This window comes from Haliotis asinina, chromosome 4 (genome assembly GCF_037392515.1).
Source record: "Haliotis asinina isolate JCU_RB_2024 chromosome 4, JCU_Hal_asi_v2, whole genome shotgun sequence".
In the NCBI taxonomy this organism is placed as follows: Eukaryota; Metazoa; Mollusca; class Gastropoda; order Lepetellida; family Haliotidae; genus Haliotis; species Haliotis asinina.
The window spans coordinates 875,289-897,058 of record NC_090283.1 but is presented as its reverse complement, the minus strand read 5'-3'; the positions used below and the strand labels follow the sequence as shown (position 1 = coordinate 897,058).

General features: G+C 43.4%; 1 protein-coding gene across 1 annotated transcript; it reads right to left on the bottom strand.

Annotated features, from left to right (window-relative positions):
• Positions 1 to 941: 941 nt before the first annotated feature.
• Positions 942 to 17,382, bottom strand: LOC137280695 (serine/threonine-protein phosphatase 6 regulatory ankyrin repeat subunit B-like). Its single transcript, XM_067811911.1, has 11 exons — positions 17,312 to 17,382; positions 16,593 to 16,653; positions 16,138 to 16,170; positions 14,948 to 14,986; positions 13,999 to 14,037; positions 13,663 to 13,701; positions 13,480 to 13,518; positions 13,063 to 13,101; positions 12,467 to 12,511; positions 2,110 to 2,184; positions 942 to 1,916 (listed from the first exon to the last, which is right to left on the bottom strand). Exons 2-11 carry the CDS (start codon positions 16,609 to 16,611, stop codon positions 1,096 to 1,098), a joined length of 1,188 nt encoding a protein of 395 aa, XP_067668012.1. The 5' UTR covers positions 16,612 to 16,653; positions 17,312 to 17,382; the 3' UTR covers positions 942 to 1,095.
• Between the last annotated feature and the right edge of the window lie 4,388 nt (positions 17,383 to 21,770).

The following is a 21,770-nucleotide window of genomic DNA, read 5'->3' as shown; positions in this document are numbered from 1 at the left end:
CTCAGTTCCTGTCGTGAGACGTTTTATTGACAATTGAAATCCAGAAATTAAGTTATGTAAAGAGCAAATAAACGTCAATATTATTTACCCTAGATTATTACCACTTCAGATGCAAATCAGTTGCCTGTTTAACAAAAAAGCGAAGGAAATCCAGCCAGATCAGTCGTCTGGTGTTGATAGGTTATGTATTAATGTTAAACAGGAAGCCACGTGATCAAAACACTCTCTCGCCGTGCGGAGGTAAAAATAGGACTCATCGCCGACATACAAAATACCCGGATGTTGCAAGCGGCTATAATTTCGCCGATACGTCATCAACGCTATTTCTGTTGGAAACACATGGTATTTTTGTTTGAAATAGATGAGTATATCTGTATCACTGAAGGTTAGCAAAAATAAAACTTTAAATATTTAAAATAAAAATTACCTTTTTTGTCTTACATCGTCGAAAACCCCTAATACCGGGATATAATATTATATGGCCAAATGTCCTACCACAAGCTTGTATTTTGAATGATAGTGTATTTTGAACTTCATATACCATGAACAGTGGACCGTAAGTAGTATCGATTGTCAATCATAAACATAATTTAACTCTTAGATGCAACTGTACTTGTCATGAACCTTGCATATAGCACTAAGCTCAAAAAACAGCTGACACGACATCGTGACGTCATCAGCAGTGTGACGTCACTGTGCATTTGGCACCGGGCCAGCTGGTTGAACCTCGGCTCAGTCAGAGGTCAGAGAGTGCAGCGAGATGTAAACAAACATTTTGTTGTCTGTTTCACGATTAATGAGGAAATTATGACACATAATTAAAACAGAACTACATCACGAGATGCAGGGTTCATATACCGACGACATATCATCAACATTTACAGTCAACAATGTCCTTACCTGATTCTGTAAAGTTCCATAAACAACAAAATGTCTGAAAATATTCTCAACAAATTTTATTTCTCCTCAAACACAACAAATATTCTCACCTTGATAAAGAATTATAAACAACGCGACGACGTGAACGGCACAGACCACGACAGCGTCAGTAACGACATGTCCTCCATCATTGTCTACATCAACACTACCGTCACTTCACTGTGTACCACGTGACACCAGGAGATCCGACAGTTGACGATGTCCCCAGCGTCTTGCCACGTCGGCGGCGGTCTGCCCTTTGTTGTTCCTGTCGTTGACGTCCACCGCGTCCAGAGACAGCACAAACTCCACCGTCGTCCTGTCTCCTCCCTCACAGGCCACGTGAAGGATGTTGTCACCGTACACGTCCACCAGTGACACATCAGCGCCTCGACTCACAAGCAGCTCCACCACATCTCTGTGTCCCCCACGTGCTGCCGCCATCACCGGCGTCCACCCGCCTCCATCTCTACTGTTGACGTCCACCGCGTCCAGAGACAGCACAAACTCCACCGTCGTCCTGTCTCCTCCCTCACAGGCCACGTGAAGGATGTTGTCACCGTCATGGTCCACCAGTGACACATCAGCGCCTCGACTCACAAGCAGCTCCACCACATCTCTGTGTCCCCCAAGTGCTGCCGCCATCACCGGCGTCCTCCCGACTCCACCTCTACTGTTGACGTCCACCGCGTCCAGAGACAGCACAAACTCCACCGTCGTCCTGTCTCCTCCCACACAGGCGTAGTGAAGGATGTTGTCACAGTACACGTCCACCAGTGACACATCAGCGCCTCGACTCACAAGCAGCTCCACCATATCTCTGTGTCCCTGCAATGCAGCCGTCACCACCGGTGTCATGTCCCACAGCCCCCCTACACGGTTGATGTCGGACTGATCCTGTGACAGGAGACGTCTCACCGCGGCCATGTTCCCCATATAGCAGGCAGCGTGGAGGTCGAACTCTGTCGGGGCAGTTCGTTGTGATGGAGTCGGTGTAGCTGCAACACAGGGTAAACTATGTACACGTGCTGGACGTCACACGCATATCGTACAGTGAACACTTTGCACGAACATCAGCTAACTGAGTACACCATTATGACTGTACAACACGACTTGGACTAGCAAATGGACCTTACTGCTGGAATCTACGGAGTATTAACTGACTGCCATGTTAAATCTGAAATGTCTCACCTCGTCTGTGGTTTCCGCCTGTCCTCCCTGATTTCTGCATTCTCTGGCTGTCAGCAGACTGGGGGACTCGGGGGCCTGAAAACAAAACGTTGGCCATGAGACAAGGGCACCGACAGTTAACACCAACCCACGTGTAACTATGCATTTTTCTGGCATGGTATCATTACTAGCATTGATCAGGGTGATATTTTATATTTCTAATTGTACATTTTGACATGTATTCCGCCACAGACAATCTACCATAAACGCATTTGTATGCTCCCTGGTGGGTGGAGTGCAGGTGGAGGTTTGGTGTGGGAGCTAGGGTTCTGTGGTAACGTAGATATTATACTGTACCGTGTTTGATATACTGTGCTGTAGACTGGTGATAATATATACAGTGTTTGATATACTGCGCTGTAGACTGGTAACTCAAACCTCCACGTTTCCTGTGGCACAGCGTGTCAGAATGGATCATATTTTACAACTGTGACCGGTTGTTAAATATAAATGTTGTGACGACGTAGAAGCACGATGTCTCAACTTGCAAGTATCATGGGGCACCTCCACTTTACGGGTACCTCCACTTCCGGGGACCCGTAATGTGCAGTTTACCCCTAGGTTCAACATTTATGACAGTGTAGTACTTAGTTTCAGACTTTGTTTCATCACGGCCTGATCGATGCTGGATACGATGCTTACGCCGCTTAGTTTTGATGTAAACACAGACATGATTCAACCACCATTACAACGTCTCATAACATCACTACAGTTGTAAACGTAAACAAGAAATATGCCAAGAACATCACACACACACCACTGAAATGAGCCGGTTGACAGCAAACAGGCACTTGAAAACATTTTTTGCATTTTCTCTACCTATTTTGCAGATATTTTTTGCGCGACGAGCACCTGTGGCGAGGACGTTGACTCGCTCCAAATTTAGTTCTGCCCGATCTTTATCCACAATACTCTGAGTATACAAAACACTGTACATAAAATATGTTTATGTGAACAGCATATTACTGTTTTCAGGTAAGTCTGCGTGAACACACAACAGTAGTGTCCACTCACAGCCCATAACGGTACTGCAGTACTGACAGTGACAAAAATATTCGTCACGTGACGTCATTTCCATAGACTTACTAGTACAGTTAGTGTTGTGCACTGCAGTAGCATAAATAATTTTCTTGCATTTGATTTTCGTGAGATCCACAAAATTGTGAGAAATCATTTTACCTACAATTACATGGTTTCTCTTTAATTTTTCGTCGCTTATTTAATTTTATAGAATCCCAACAATTTAATCAACATGTGTACAGTGCCGAGAACTCCTTAACATGGCGTCCCACAATTTGGAATTGTGCATTGTGGAACCACACGTAAGTTGATAAATGTGATGTCATTAGTTAAATACGGGTCGGAGAATTGACCTGAAATTGTGTTCGGAGAACAGAGATGATTTTAAAGTTGCCTCTTTAACAAAGATCCTAAACTCACTTTATCATAAATTATTAATGCGACACTGAAAAACCATGTAAGGCTAATGATATGACGTGCCCGAGTCATACCCGAGTCCACTAGTGAAGTAACGACGGTAAAACCCACGACTTTCAAATGTTGCCTTGTAGAACCCACATGTTGCAGTTATTGTATCACAGACTATCAGTAAACACATCTTTTAATGCAGACGACGTGTGTATGCCATAATACTGAAACTGACATTTATAATCTTAATAATCATAGACCTATGTTTTTCACTGACCCGTAACAGAAATATTTTTTTGTATTTTGGACGATGAGAGAACCTGACGCATTGTGGACTTGAAAAACAGTACTGGCAACAAATATCCACAGACATCATGAAGGATAACTTGAACCCAAAAGCCCCTGCCAGCTAGACCTCGTCATTCGTAGTCTTGTATATCGCGTCTTCACAAGTAAATGTACGAGAGACTTTTTGTTTCATTTTCGACATTATATTGAATGAGATGTGTTCACGAAAACAAGGCTCACTGAAATATGCGTACCAATGAATATATTTACTATATTCACACAAGCTACAGTGACGACCAAGTGACGGTACTCACCGGCAGATGACGCCTCACACAATATACGTCCGTCCTGGAACTGTCTAGCCTCGACGTTTTGGGACTGCGCGACGCGTCTCTCATCTACATGACGTCACTGTGACGTGATCGAGGCAACAAGGACGGTGTATTTTCGCGGGGCGCTATGTTGAAATAATTTTATATAATTTGGCGGGCGTGGGCTTATTCACGTACTGTGTATGGGGACCTAGGAACTTACCATCAATCTAAATATACTGTACATCACCCTTCCCAGTCTGACTGTTTCTGATCTCACAACTGCTAAACCGAGGACAAGGCGTGGAATCCCTGAATGGCAGACCTGATTTCCACACTCGGTTTTGTCAAGATTACACTACCAGTCGCCATTTAACTATATTTATTCCAGATTTTATCAGTTAGCTGTATTTAACGATATCAGAGGTTGTTATATCAATATTATACTTTTTTTTATAGAAATCACCAAATCGGGTTATTTATAATAAAAAGGAAATACTGATATGGAGAAATCAAATATCCAATGTCAAAATCTCACTGTGAAGTTCATGAACAAAATGAATCATCTCTTAAGACATTCTGCAGTAACTGATAATGCTAGCTGTCAACAAGTATGTCAGTCACGTGCATCACGCAAACTACAAACATTGCTAGAAATGAAACAGACTAATTTAGATTAATTCCCAGAGAAATACAGTTTACAGCAGACAGGCCATACTCAAACAATGTGGCAGATAAAATACTATTTCATGTTTTTGAAGGGCTGGTCATCAACAATTGACCCATGCGGGTCATAAGAGGCGAATATAACGGGATCAGGTGGTCAGGTTCGCTGACTTGGTTGAACGATGCTATCGGATCGATCCCTTTGCGTACGATCGATGCTCATGCTGTTGATCACTGGTTTGTCTCGTCCAGACTCGATCATGAATAGACCGTTAGAATTTAGCTGAGTGAGACGTTAAACTTCTCGTCCAGACACCAGCTTGGAAATATACTCATGGAAACAAATAAGGGAACATGAAAGTACAAGTGTTCCTTCATTCTCCTCCAGAATGTCACCCCGGGGCCAGTGCAATCAACACTTGTTGTACACGGGCGAACCCCCTGTTGCAAGGGGTCAAGGTTCGAAACCCCTGTTGCAGTACTCGTGTGGGTGGGAACATTGGTTGCGTCGATCCAGATAAACACGCGTACTTATTGCCGGACTAAACCACTCATACAGCTGCAATGTTACTGATTGCGGGACTAAATCACTCATACAGCTGCAGTGTTACTGATTGCCGGACTAAACGACTCATACAGCTGCAGTGTTACTGATTGCCGGACTAAACCACTCATACAGCTGCAGTGTTACTGATTGCCGGGCTAAACCACTCATACAGCTGCAGTGTTACTGATTGCCAGGCTAAACCACTCATACAGCTGCAGTGTTACTGATTGCCGGGCTAAACCACTCATGCAGCTGCAATGTTACTGATTGCCGGACTAAACCACTCATACAGCTGCAATGTAACTAACCACGGTTATCTCCTAAACTGATGTCAACCCGAATGTGCACTTATACAACTGCCTAATTTAACATATGCTTATATTACACAAATAAAGGCAACGTGTGCGGGCTGCTGGAGAATATCTGACATCCCAGCCAGTATTACTAGTAATAAGGCCTGTATTCTCAAACCACAACCCCAAACACCTAAGACTCTATGCATGTGTTGTATCATCCCACAGAACCACCTATGTTGTATCAACCACAGTACCACCAGTGATGTATCACACCACAGTACTACCAGTGATGTATCACCCCACAGTACCACCAGTGATGTATCACCCCACAGTACCACCAGTGATGTATCACCCCACACTACCACCAACGTTGTATCACCCCACACTTTCACAATTGTTGTATTATTCCACAATAACATCAGTGTTGTATCATCCCTCAGTAACACCAGTGTTGTATCATCACCCTGCAGTTCAATCAGTGTTGTATCATAACACATTATCATTTCATCATCCCACAGTACCACCATTGTTGTATCATCACCCTGCAATACAACCAGTGTTGTATTATAAACCACTAACATCAGTGTTTTACCATCGCTGTGTAACCCAATATTGTTGTACCACTCCACAGGACATCACACTACAATACCACCATCGTTGTATCACTAAACAATATCATCATATTTGTATCACCCCACAGTTTCATCATTGTAGCATCATCCCACAGTACCGCATTGTTGTATTATCCTACAATAATATCAGCGTTTTATCATCCCACAGTACAATACCACTATTGTTGTGCGTATCACTAAACAATATCACCAACGTTGTATCATCCGACAGTATCACTATACTTGTATCAGTATCATCCCATGCACCATCAGTCTTGTATCATTCCCACAGTACCAACACTGTTGTATCACCCCACAATACCACCAGTATTGTATCACCCCACAATATACCACCAGCGTTATATCAAACCACAGTATTACCAGTGTTGAATCACCCCACAATACTACCAGTGTTGTATCACCCCACAGTACCACTAGTGTTGCATCATCCCACATTACCACTCAACAGTACCACCAGTGTTGTATCATCACACAGTACCACAAGTGTTGTATAACCCCACAATACCGCCAGTGTTATATCACCCCACAGTACCACCAGTGTTGTATCACCTACAATACTACCATTATTGTATTATCTCAGAGTTCCACCAGTGTACTATCACCATACAGTACCACCAGTGCAGTATCATCTAACAATACCACCAGTGTAGTATCATCCAATAGTACCAGAAGTGCTGTATATCCAGACAGTACCACCAGTGTTGTATCACCCCACCATACCACCAGCGTTGTATTATCCCACATACCACCAGTGATACAACTATTGTATCACCCCACAGTACCGCCAGTGTTGTATCACCCCACAGTGCAACTAGTGTTGCATCATCCCACAATACCACTCAACAGTGCCACCAATGTTGTATCATAACACAGTACCACCAGTGTTGTATCACCCTACAATTTCACCAGTGCTGTATCACTCCACAATACCATCAGGGTTACATCACCCCACAGTACATGCCACCAGTGTCGTAACATTCCCACAATACCACCAGTGTTGTATCATCCCACAGTACCACAACTTTTGTATTACTCCACAGTACCAACACTGTTATATCACCCCACAGTACCGTCAGTGTTGTATTATTCCTCATTACCACCAGTGTTGTATCACCCCACAGTTCCACCAGTGTTGCATAACCCCACAGTACCACCAGTGTTGTATCAACCCACAGTACCACCAGTGTTGTATTATTCCACATTACCACCAGTGTTGTATCGCTCCACAGTGCCACCAGTGTTGTGTCATACCACAGTGCCACAACTGTTGTATCACCCCACAGTTCCACCAGTCTTGCATAACCCCACAGTACCACCAGTGTTGTATCACCCCACAGAACCACCAGTGCTGTATCACCTTACAGTAGCACCATCCGTGTATATCCCTACAATACCACCATTGTTGTATCATCCCACAGTACCAACCCTGTTGTATCACCCCACTATACCACCAGTGTTGTGTCACCCCACAGGACAACCACTGTACTATCCCCCTACAGTACCACTAGTCTTGTATAACTCCACAGGCAACCAGTGTTGTATCATACCACAGTACCACAACTGTTGTATCACCTCACAGTACCACTAGTGGTGCATCATCCCACAATACCATCAGTGTTGTATCACCTTACAATACCACCAATCGTGTATATCTCTACAATACCACCAGTGTTGTGTCATCCGAAAGTACCATCAGTGTTGTATCACCTACAATACTACCATTATTGTATTATATCAGAGTACCACCTGTTTACTATCACCATACAGTACCACCAGTGTAGTATCATCTAACAATACCACCTGTGTAGTATCATCCAATAGTACCAGAAGTGCTGCATATCCCGACAGTACCACCAGTGTTGTATCGCTCCACAACACCACCAGTACTGTACCACTCCACAATACCACCAGGGTTATATCATCCCGCAGTACGCACCACCAGTGTTGTATCATCCCACAGTACCACCAGTGCTGTACCATTTCACAATACCACCAGTGCTGTACCACTCCGCAATACCACCAGGGTTATATCATCCCACAGTACGTACCACCAGGGTTGTATCACCCCACAGTACCACCAGTGCTATACCACTTCACAATACCACCAGTGCTGTACCACTCCACAATACCACCAGGGTTATATCATCCCGCAGTACGCACCACCAGTGTTGTATCATCCCAGAGTACCACCAGTGCTGTACCACTCCACAATACCACCAGGGTTATATCCTCCCGCAGTACGTACCACCAGTGTTGTATCACCCCACAGTACCACCAGTGTTGTATCACCTACAATACTACCATTATTGTATTATCCCAGAGTACCACCAGTGTACTATCACCTTACAGTACCACCAGTGTAGTATCATCCAATAGTACCAGAAGTGCTGTATATCCCGACAGTGCCACCAGGGTTGTATCACCCCACAGTGCAACTAGTGTTGCATCATCCCACAATACCACTCAACAGTACCACCAATGTTGTATCATAACACAGTACCACCAGTGTTGTATCACCCTACAATTTCACCAGTGCTGTATCACTCCACAATACCATCAGGGTTACATCACCCCACAGTACATGCCACCAGTGTCGTAACATTCCCACAATACCACCAGTGTTGTATCATCCCACAGTACCACAACTTTTGTATTACTCCACAGTACCAACACTGTTATATCACCCCACAGTACCGTCAGTGTTGTATTATTCCTCATTACCACCAGTGTTGTATCACCCCACAGTTCCACCAGTGTTGCATAACCCCACAGTACCACCAGTGTTGTATCACCCCACAGTACCACCAGTGTTGTATTATTCCACATTACCACCAGTGTTGTATCGCTCCACAGTGCCACCAGTGTTGTGTCATACCACAGTGCCACAACTGTTGTATCACCCCACAGTTCCACCAGTCTTGCATAACCCCACAGTACCACCAGTGTTGTATCACCCCACAGAACCACCAGTGCTGTATCACCTTACAGTAGCACCATCCGTGTATATCCCTACAATACCACCATTGTTGTATCATCCCACAGTACCAACCCTGTTGTATCACCCCACTATACCACCAGTGTTGTGTCACCCCACGGGACCACCACTGTACTATCCCCCTACAGTACCACTAGTCTTGTATAACTCCACAGGCAACCAGTGTTGTATCATACCACAGTACCACAACTGTTGTATCACCTCACAGTACCACTAGTGGTGCATCATCCCACAATACCATCAGTGTTGTATCACCTTACAATACCACCAATCGTGTATATCTCTACAATACCACCAGTGTTGTGTCATCCGAAAGTACCATCAGTGTTGTATCACCTACAATACTACCATTATTGTATTATATCAGAGTACCACCAGTGTACTATCACCATACAGTACCACCAGTGTAGTATCATCTAACAATACCACCAGTGTAGTATCATCCAATAGTACCAGAAGTGCTGCATATCCCGACAGTACCACCAGTGTTGTATCGCTCCACAACACCACCAGTGCTGTACCACTCCACAATACCACCAGGGTTATATCATCCCGCAGTACGCACCACCAGTGTTGTATCATCCCACAGTACCACCAGTGCTGTACCATTTCACAATACCACCAGTGCTGTACCACTCCACAATACCACCAGGGTTATATCATCCCACAGTACGTACCACCAGGGTTGTATCACCCCACAGTACCACCAGTGCTATACCACTTCACAATACCACCAGTGCTGTACCACTCCACAATACCACCAGGGTTATATCATCCCGCAGTACGCACCACCAGTGTTGTATCATCCCAGAGTACCACCAGTGCTGTACCACTCCACAATACCACCAGGGTTATATCCTCCCGCAGTACGCACCACCAGTGTTGTATCACCCCACAGTACCACCTGTGCTGTACCACTCCACAATACCACCTGTGATGTACCACTCCACAATACCACCAGGGTTATATCATCCCGCAGTTCGTACCACCAGTGTTGTATCATCCCACAGTACCACAACTGTTGTATCACCCCACAGCAGAACCAGTGTTGTATAACCCCACAGTACCGCCAGTGTTGTATCACCCCACAGTACCAATAGTGTTGTATCACCTACAATAACACCATTATTGTATTATCCCAGAGTAGCACCAGTGTACTATCACCTTACAGTACCACCAGTGTAGTATCATCCATTAGTACCACAAGTGCTGCATATCCCGACAGTACCACCAGGGTTATAGCACCCCACAGTACGTACCACCAGCGTTGTAGTATCCCCACAATACCACCAGTGTTGTATCACTAAACAGTACCACCAGTGTCGTATCATCCCACAGTACCACCAGTGTTGTATAACCCCAGAGTACCGCCAATTTTGTATCACCCCACAGTAAAACCAGTGTTGTATTACCCCACAGTACCACAACTGTTGTATAACCCCACAGTACCGCCAGTGTTGTATCACCAAACAGTACCACCAGTGTTGTATCACCTTACAGTACCGTCATTCGTGTATATTCCTACAATATCACCAGCGTTGTATCACCCCATAGTACCACCAGTGCTGTACCACTTCACAATACCACCAGGGTTATATCACCCCACAGTACGTACCACCAGTTTTGTAACCTCCCCACAATAGCGCCAGTGTTATATCACTAAACAGTACCACCAGTGTTGTAGCATCCCACAGTGCCACAATTGTTGTATCACTTCACAGTACCGCCAGTGTTGTATTTTTCCACATTACCACCAGTGTTGTATCACTCCACAGTGCCACAAGTGCTGTATCACACCACATTACCACAACTGTTGTATCACCCCACAGTACCACCAGTGTTGTATAACCCCACAGTACCGCTAGTGTTGTATCACCAAACAGAACCACCAGTGTTGTATCACCTTACAGTACCGCCATTCGTGTATATCCCTACAATATGACCAGTGTTGTATCATCCCACAGTACCACTAGTGTTGTATCACCTACAATACTACCATTATTGTATTATCTCAGAGTACCACCAATGTACTATCACCCTACAGTACCACCAGTGTAGTATCATCCAATAGTACCAGAAGTGCTGTATATCTCGACAGTACCACCAGTGTCGTATCACTCCACAATACCACCAGTGCTGTACCACTCCATAATACCACCAGTGCTGTACCACTCCACAATACCACCAGTGTCGTATCATTCCATAGTGCCACCTGTATTGTATCATACCATAGCACCACAACTGTTGTATTACCCCACAGTACCACCAGTGTTGTATAACCCCAGAGTACCGCCAGTGTGTTGTGGTATTCACTGAATAAAATCTAGTCGTGTTATGAGATTGGTTTACCTCTGGGACGGTGGTGGCCGCTCGTCTGCCCAGAATCTAGTCATGGTATGAGACTGGTTTACCTCTGGGACGGTGGTGGCCGGTCGTCTGCATGGAATCTAGTCATGATATGAGACTGGTTTACCTCTGGGACGGTGGTGGCCGCTCGTCTGCATAGAATCTAGTCATGGTATGAGACTGGTTTACCTCTGGGACGGTGGTGGCCGGTCGTCTGCATGGAATCTAGTCATGATATGAGACTGGTTTACCTCTGGGACGGTGGTGGCCGGTCGTCTGCATAGAATCTAGTCATGATATGAGACTGGTTTACCTCTGGGACGGTGGTGGCCGGTCGTCTGCATAGAATCTAGTCATGATATGAGACTGGTTTACCTCTGGGACGGTGGTGGCCGCTCGTCTGCCCAGAATCTAGTCATGATATGAGACTGGTTTACCTCTGGGACGGTGGTGGCCGCCTGTCTGTATAGAATCTAGTCATGATATGAGACTGGTTTACCTCTGGGACGGTGGTGGCCGCCTGTCTATATAGAATCTAGTCATGATATGAGACTGGTTTACCTCTGGGACGGTGGTGGCCGCTCGTCTGCCCAGAATCTAGTCATGATATGAGACTGGTTTACCTCTGGGACGGTGGTGGCCGCCTATCTGCATAGAATCTAGTCATGATATGAGACTGGTTTACCTCTGGGACGGTGGTGGCCGCCTGTCTGTATAGAATCTAGAAATGATATGAGACTGGTTTACCTCTGGGACGGTGGTGGCCGCTCGTCTGCCCAGAATCTAGTCATGATATGAGACTGGTTTACCTCTGGGACGGTGGTGGCCGGTCGTCCGTGGTGGAGATGCGGACTCTGCAAGCCGTTAAAAATAAGAATTAGGGAAGAAAAGCAGAAAAGTGAACATATATAACATGGCATTACACATGGAACAAGAACAAATTCTTAACAGACTTTTCAAAGCCACTTTACCTTAATCGAACAAACTGTAAAGCTACATCCTCGCATCCACGCTGATAACGGTGTTACACTCTACACTGTAACGCCGTTCCTTATTATGATAAAGCTGTTGTTCATCTTCCCCCAAGCTGTTGTTCATCTTCCCCCAAGCTGTTCTTCATCTTCCCCCAAACTGTTGTTCATCTTCCCCAAACAGTCTTAGTATGAGTGCATTTTGGCTTGATTGCGTGCTGCACGTAACCAAATGACGCATTTGAATGTGAACCAGGACGTTGTCAACACAGGCACTCGTGGCTTTGAGAGTATTAAGTTTATTTGTTTGTTCTTTTTGGGATTTTTTAGATGACCCCCGACTCCAAATGCTTCACTGTAAATGTACTGTGAAGCATTTCGAGTAGGGGTCGTTTGACGTGAGGTTTGTCAAGGGTCAGCAGTATGAGACTCACGTGCTCTGTCTTCTGCGAGTCTCGGCGGGGACTTGGATTCTGCAAAATATTAAAGAACCTTAAATAATGTATGGTAGATACGAACATCGGTCTTGTGAATATGAACAATGAGTTTGGTGGTACCAACACTGGAGCCTGAGATGTTGGTATATCAGCAAACACGACACAAGAAACGAAAGATTTCAGTGTATATTTTCATATCCTAGACAATATGTGAATTCACGCCATGTTGATGATACAGGAGACACACAGTTGTTCACGTGTTTGTCTTTCTGCTGGCATGAGGTCAAGACTGGCACTGTCGCTGTACATATACACAATCCTGCTGTTTGACTGGGAGGTCATTGATACGTAACCGGTGTTCTTGGTGACACATAACATAACGAGCTATGAACACTTGAGTGCTGACTGACTCACCTGCCCGCTGTTCCTTTAGTTTTGGTGGGGACCGGGACTCTGCAACAAGAACAGCCAATGACAAGTTTCCACAATAACATTGAACGTGTACGTACGTTTACGAGCACAGACAGGAAATAACCAAACACCATTCAGAGAGCTGTCTTCAGCACTGATGTAAAGACTGATTCAACGTTGACTTACGTGTTCGATGGAAACCAATTCTTGGAGGGGACTGTGATTCTGTGAAACCATGAAGAAATGACGTGAGGAAATGCATGCATGCATCTGATTCTCAGATTCGGTGTTGTATTTATGTTCTATTGTCTATAGTCAACATCAGGTCGGTCGACAAGCGGTTAATACATACTGATAAATACACTTTAATCCAGTTGAACTTTAAGTATGCAGATTCAGATATGACATGTATCTGCAGCTTATGGGTCAACAAACTCATAAATTGACGAGCAATCTGATGACATGGGGAAAATGACCACTGCGGGCACAGAGGCCAACAGAGGCTACTTGTTTAACACTCACGAGCTCGGTGACCTGACAGTCTAGGTGGGGACTTGGATTCTGCAAAATCGTAAAAACATTTTTTTATAAACATCGTTCGTGATTGAATTATCAGGCGTGGACACATTACATGATTATGGAATCCTAGACGGGACATTGAGTCGGTGTCGCATTGTCACGTTGTCCCTCGTTGTGCCCTCGCAAAAACAACACTACCAAAAACTTAACCAAAGCGCGACAATGCGACAGATGACTTGTTCTGAATGATATTATTCTAATACTCCAATGGGCCATAATGAGGCATAGCGACAATTTTGCAAAGTGAAAATATGTCGCCCAGTCACCCCATCACAAATGGGTGAAAAAGGCCTAAAAATGCGCGACATTGCGACAACACGTCAGAATGAATTCAATTAACGGTGCGCATTTTTGCAAAGTCCATTTGTCTTAGAATGTGCAGGAAATGTTATGTAGTGTTTCAGGCTTCAGTGACCAATGGTTTTTAAAATGAAGTAGTACTTCACATCGCCGTAAACATCAGGTGAAGTCCTGCAATATGTGACCAGGTTCGACAGTGTGGCGCCTGAGAGAGTTTCTTCAAAGTCCTGATGGATTTGTCCGAAATGTGCCTCTGTTGGCAGGTGGAATGAGATGGTAATATGACTTAACCCTCCAACACCTCAAACACAGGGTAGGTCACATTCTCCAATTTGGTCTGAGAATTGCCGGAATAATAAAGGCTTTGGAGGTGATATTGTACTTCGAAAAGCGCCAAAAACGTAACTAGTTTTGGGAAATTGAATGCAGAGTCCGCGTTCACGTAACATTCCTAGTTTTATATTTGTTATTGGACAAGCCTCATCATGGTCATAACAGAACTACTTTCATATTTTTCAACTGTACGAAGATTCAACATGAACGTAACAAAACTAGTTTTATATTTGGAATTGTACGAACAACATGAACTTACGAGCTCGCTGCTCAGGCACTCTCGGTGGAGACGTTGATTCTGCAATACAAACATTAATGACATTGACTTGAAAGTTTACTCGCGAACAGTTTACATACATCGACTAGGTGTATATGGTCAGGAGAGATGTTATCTGTAAGATTACTGCAAGTGTTGTGAGGATGAGCTAATGCTTGATCAGTGTCACGTGTGTGAACATTCTCTTCCCTCAGAGCTTACTCCTGTCATATCTTCCCACGTTACCTCTGTCCTAATACGGTCCGTTCATGGTGCGAGTGTTCAAGACTCGCGATTGGAGGCGTTCAGATTTAGTTGTGCAATCAGAGACGTTGTTTCAAGAGTGATCATTCGAAAGATCTCGGTAATTTCCGAATGCATCGGGAATACTTGCCACTACCAGTTTTTGTCTCTACATACACATCATAGCGATTGATTACTGAACTCTCTGTTGCCAGTTTCTGATTTTCAGTTAAACGTGAAATACGGAATCTTTCCTTCGCACGTTGATGAACCAACTCCATAGGAGCCGCCATATTGGAGCTATGTCCATTTAACGCGTGTTCAGATTGGATAGTAGCAAGGGAGATAATTCTTGTTGCGATTTTTTCAGCAAGGGGATTTCTCGATGACCGGGAAATATGGCCGTATTAGAACAGAGGTTACGTAGGAAGATATGACAGGAGTAACCTCTGTGGGAAGAGAATGGTGTGTGAAGTGTTGAGGCAAAAATGAACAAGCATGTCACCAACGCTTTCTATTTTACGAGCGCTTTATTTTATTCTCATTCAGACCAAGGCGGGTAACTCTAATTCAGTTGTGAATGAAGTGTCGCATACTCACGCAGAACCACGTGGGGAGAGGGGATACCGAGTGGTTTGAATAGACTCTCATTTCTCAACAGATGCACGTATTTTACGTTTGTTGATCATTTTGACAAGCAACAGCTGTTAACAATATATTTGCTTTTATTCTGTTGCTTTCCGACGTTCTTCTTCGAACGTTGTGTGTTTGAGCTGTATTTGTGCAAGTTGACAAGTCATACGCTGTAGGATTACAGGGTGTATTGAGAAAAAAAATGTAGAACCGAATGAGATTGAGTGAAGAAAAAAAGGTGAATTTACTTTACTTCACACGTCTCCCTATGAATGTAGCCTATACATGAAGGGATAATTAATTAAATGGCAACTTACGGGTACGAGAATATCCTACCCTGCGTGGAGATTCTGCAATACAATATTGATGTTCTGAGATATATGTATTTGGACCGATGTTTACAAAAAATAACACAAAGTTTGAACATCCTTAAAATCTTACTTCAATGTTAATCAAGGAACGAGTAGGTGAAAATGAGTTTCCGCCGTTTTTAACACTATTCCAGCAGTATCACACAGGACATATAAATATAAGGTTAACACATTGTGGGAAATCGAGCCCGGATCTTGAGCACACCTTTACAGTTTTGCTCCCCAATCGCCCCTAATCAATCTAGGAAGGGGTTATTTCATTTATAGGAACGAACTGTGTTGAAACAGTAGTTGAGTTTATTTCTACAGCATGTCTGTCACCTGACGTACGATGTTTCTTATAGTACGGCATGTCTGTCACAAAGCTGGAACTGATTAATTCCGAAGTACACCTCACTCACCTGACGTACGATGTGCCATGGCAGCAGGTCACGTGGGTTAACGAAGAGGGAAGGTCTCGGACTGAAAATACCAGGGACATTGTGAAAGTGTGGATGTTTGTTGTATTTGTTGTAGGTGCAGTTGTCAGATATGAAATGAATACAAAAAAGCAAAACAGTTTCTCGCGTATGTCAGGTCACCCGCTGTCGCCTCTTGTAAAGTTTCTCGTTACGGAAGCATAAGTCACATGGCTATTTCCATGACAAGCAATCCTGTCTACAATAGAACATTGCCTGCATCATGTGGTTAGAAACAACTCAACCTGTCACGTGTGATTTCTTGTAATCCAAGGGAAATAACTCTGAATGCATTCGGGTCGTAAGCTGACGAGATGTCCGTGAAAATACTCGCCAGATGTCCATAAAAGATGTTTGACAGATATACCGATAGTTAAACGTGTAGTAAACTGGCATCCCGGGTGGTGCGATGTATCCGCCAGACCAACAGTTAACAGAAAAACATATTCAACATCTTATAAAGAACAGAAACAAATATTCTACCATACGTCGGCGTCCACGTGACTTTATATTTCCCATTGTCATGAGTACATTAACAGTCAACCATAGAGTATTCGATCACCTGTGACCAAGCTCACTGTCACTGTCACACCAAAATGCAGAGAGAGAGAGAGAGAGAGAGAGAGAGAGAGAGAGAGCGAGAGAGCGAGAGAGAGACTCACCTGTTAACTGAGTCGGTGCAGTGGGTTGTGTCCTCGAAGACAGGACCTGCTAGTTGCACAGCTAAAGCGTCACTGACAACAAAAGAGACCCATTAACTACACTAGACTCGCGTACGTTTATTTATAATGCCTGTTTGAAAGCTGACAAAGGTACAGTGTAATAGGTAAGGTTTGGCTTTTCAGGATGGTGCTGTGTTGATAAGTATGAAGTCTGAAACTAACGTCGAGATTAACGTCGAGAAACTAGTACTTGATTACTAATTGTTTAGGTGTAATGCACTTATGTTCCTTCGTCACGCACAATCCCAGACATATGTGTGCGTGCGTGTTTGTGTACTTCCCATGAAAGGTTTAGGCTTACTAGCGCAAATGTAAGCACTTAATTCAGGCTACTAGGTTTGGATAAAAATTCCATAAATTTTTAAGTTATTGTTTATGCGTGAACTGATGCTTTGGGAAACATTTCGAGTTCAATAAGTGATGAAAGTCAATTAAAATTCGTGTATAATTAACAAACTTTTACACCAAAACACAGCTTTTCACATGCATGATATTCATACATGCTTTTCCCGAATTTGGATGCAACCCTCCTGCAATCCATTTGCATAAGGTTTGAAGTTGATTCCCAAAATTTGGTACAAATTTATGAAGTGAAATATGAACACAATATTAGTGCGAGTCAAACAGGTGTCGTGTTGAATGCCAATGAGAATAACATGGAGAACACGTAAGACGGTTCAGTATTTAGTATGACTTACGGTGATCCATAGTCACGTGACACGCCTCAGCATGCATACTGGGCAGGCCATGTGCCTCCTTGACACCACGTTGTTGGACCGAGAGTTCCAGGTGAACGTGTTTAACACTGACGCATGCAGTTCCGTTTGTCTGGCTCCACCTGTTTTGATTTCACGCCATTGCTTCATTTAAAACTCTGCATCTAGTATAGAAAGCAACCTTTTCCATTCACACGAATATAGTGTATTCTCACGAGTAAAAAAACAGACACGTTCATACATGAACATTCATGACATATTGCCTGCACTTGACAGATACATTCCTACATGAATTTTTATGACATATTGGCTGTACGTGACAGAAGCATGCATTCATGAGTAGTTCTGACACTGGCTGCAGATAAAGACCAATTTTATCGATGAACAACTTCTTTTTTCGAGTGATGCAACGTTTCGATACATGTTCTGATGAGTCAAGAAATGATGAGTGAGATACAAAACAGGGTGATAGACAGACAGATAGATAGATAGAGAGAGAGAGAGAAAGAGAGAGTAATAAATTAACTGTCGTCCTTGTTAATTATTTCCTGTAACGTAGTAACGTAAGCGTTTCATCGTCTGAATAAAGAAGTTGTTTAATAAACTTTGTCCTTATCTGACTCACCAACTTCTAAACATGCTACTCAAACATGATAGCAGCAGTAATTAGTGGACGCATTCCTTCATGGATATTTCTGACATATTGTCTGTTACTGACAGATCGTTGTTAAATATTTCTAATACATTGGCTGTAACCGATACATCCATGAAATTTCTGACATAATGTAAGTTTTATATAAATATTTCATAAATCACTTTCCAAAGCGTTCCTGACTTTCAAGCATGGCCAATGTTTAGATTTGTTACACTGAGGTAGATCTAGGATTAGAAACATATATCCATGTGTTCTAACATATATCCATGTGTTCTAACATATATCCATGTGTTCTAACATATATCCATGTGTTCTAACAGAAATGTGTCTATCATAAATTGTACCTTACAACAATGTTTTTCACAAGAATGTTTCATTCTACATGTGATTTCTGACAGTATTCTCTTATCGTTGTACTTAGCACGAGATGTCTGCACGCGCAGCTGGGTGTTTGTTTCTGTGTGCATGGAGGCGCCACGTGTCTCCTTGGACAATCTCCCATAGTTCAATACAGAACGGTTTACTACAGAAAACTCCATAACGATGTTATGTATTTTTGACCCGGGAAAAAATGTAAAGATATACATAGTAAATAAAACTTGTTTTCAGTCAGTCTGAATGGCCTCTTAAAAGTAGGATGCAACAATTATTACAAACCCAAACATACAATGGCCAAATCCTTCAAAGGCTCTTGCTAGTAGAACAGCCAGATAGCCAACAAGCGAGTGTTGTGAAAATGGCGGTCATCTCTAAAGCCGTTACCTGGTTACCACGTTCATTCGGAGTCAGTGATGACGCTTTCAAAAGCCGTGATTGTGCATTCGGAATCTGTGTAGCTGTCGTCAGAGTCTAGCCTGATGATAATTAGCTAGATGGTGGCATGGTCCATGGTCCATGGTCCAACTTTGGTCCCTATAATGTCTTTCCATTTCGTTCTTAACTTTCTGAACGCACTTTTGCTATATTTCCTGTGTGATGGTGTCTGTTGATTGTGGAGCAGTCGTCGGTACATCCCGAACTTGAATGTTATATTGTGCCTGCCAGCATCCAATGTTATGGCTTGAATAGAACAGACAACCGAACCATGGACTCTTCTAATATGTTCTGTATTGTTTTACGTTGTTTGATGGTACAATACAGAAATGCAAAGTATATTCTGCAGGTTTCATTTCAGATATGTTTGGCAACAGACTCAATTACAGTAGGATCGAACCACCATGTGTCCGAAACTTGGGAGCAGTCCGTAACCGGAAGTTCCGTCTAAATAATATTGAAAAGGGAGTGACTCATTATTTGATTATGTGATACGAGTAAAAATGATAACGCTGGTGCATGAACATATTCACTCTTTTTCATGATACCCCAAATGAGTTCTATAGGGTTTAAATCGCAATGATAGGGTGGCAATCGCAAAACTGAATGACCATGTTTTGTAAGATATTCCTCAACCTGAAAGACATTTGTGGTTTTATTTACCTTCATAATGTCATGTAGAATAGGTTTGATTGCCTTCTCTGGATACGTCATTGCCTTGTTTTAACGGCGTATTGCGTTGTACTGCAATATGTCACCAAATTGGCTTCAAATGACTCGTATCTAGAATACAATTGTTTTGAACCGTCTGTGCGAAAACCTGTTCCCTAAAGCGCCAAGCCTGGTTCCACCACTTGGAATCAGAGTTCAACCTCTCATATCTGCAGCTGAAATTGATCTCGATATTATAGCTCCTTACCGGCTTCTGTCTTCGCAATCGTGGCAAACGGTGTAGCCACAGATCGATCTTACCCTCACCAAACTCAAAAAGTCAGAAACAAACCCTTTGGTGTTCCAACAGGAATACAAGCAGCTACGGTCCAAGTATAACACTTTATAGATCCATATTCACAGACGAGTGGTGACCAAGTTGCCAGTGCTACAGTCAATGGATCCAAGACTGTCTCCTCCAGAATCCCAGACAACAGTTCTATCTTCATGTTTACAGCTTTACCTACATTAAACATCAGAACCACTCAAATAAAAATCATCGTGTTTACAAAATTCTTTACTTTGGCTTCAATCACTTCAAAATGCCACTTCAAATTACCCTATTATCCTAGACATTTTTTAACTTTACAATGATTTTTCTACGGGCGAGTGTGACACCGTCCTCTGCTGGTTGCCGGCTCACACTGGCACAGACGGTAACACAAAGACCGATGCTGCAACTAAAGAAGATCTTGACAAGACCTTATCTCCACTACTGATCCCGTACAGTGGTTTCAAAACCGCTATCAAAAGTTACACTCGTAAACTCATGTAAAAAGAGGTGGGACATACAGGTAGGAGGAAATATACTTCATGAACATGGCTGGAAGTCGACAATTGGTTATACCTACGTGGGGTGTCAGTCAAGACGTGATGAAGTAGTTTTACGACGATGTCGTATTGGCTACAGTCGTTTTACTCATCTGCTGAAAACGGAGGGTGATGGACCTCACATGTGTGTCTCTTGCTATAAGGTGTTCACTACCAAGCATATTGTGCTTGACTGTGTGGGCTTTTCAACTGCAAGGAACTCCCATAATATTGAGAGAAATTTGAAAGAACGTTTTTCCCGTTATGTTCGGGCACCTGGTTGGGGCCAGTCCTGGTACCAGTTTTTCTATCCATTCTAGGAACACTACCCCCTTTAGTTCTGTATGATAGTCTTGGTTGTCCTTGGATTTTGCCCTGGAGACAGACAGGTAGGAATCCCGGACTCTTGCAACCAGCATGGAGCACAATAAGTCGCCATCGAGGAACCATTGTGTCCTTGTTTGTATGGGAAGCATTTACACATGGGTTTTGAGACGGTACCGTCGGTTGCGTCCGTGTCGGTTAAACCGGTGCTGTTTTGCAAGATAGGTTTTAGCTTCCCGTCTGTAATCCCAGCTACGCGTACGTTCGGAAACAATACTTGGCCAAAGTATATTTGGGCAAATATTTGACTTAGCGTGGTTTGATAATCTCATTGTTTCAGGTACTGCAGTCACACATGTATGGTTTGCCC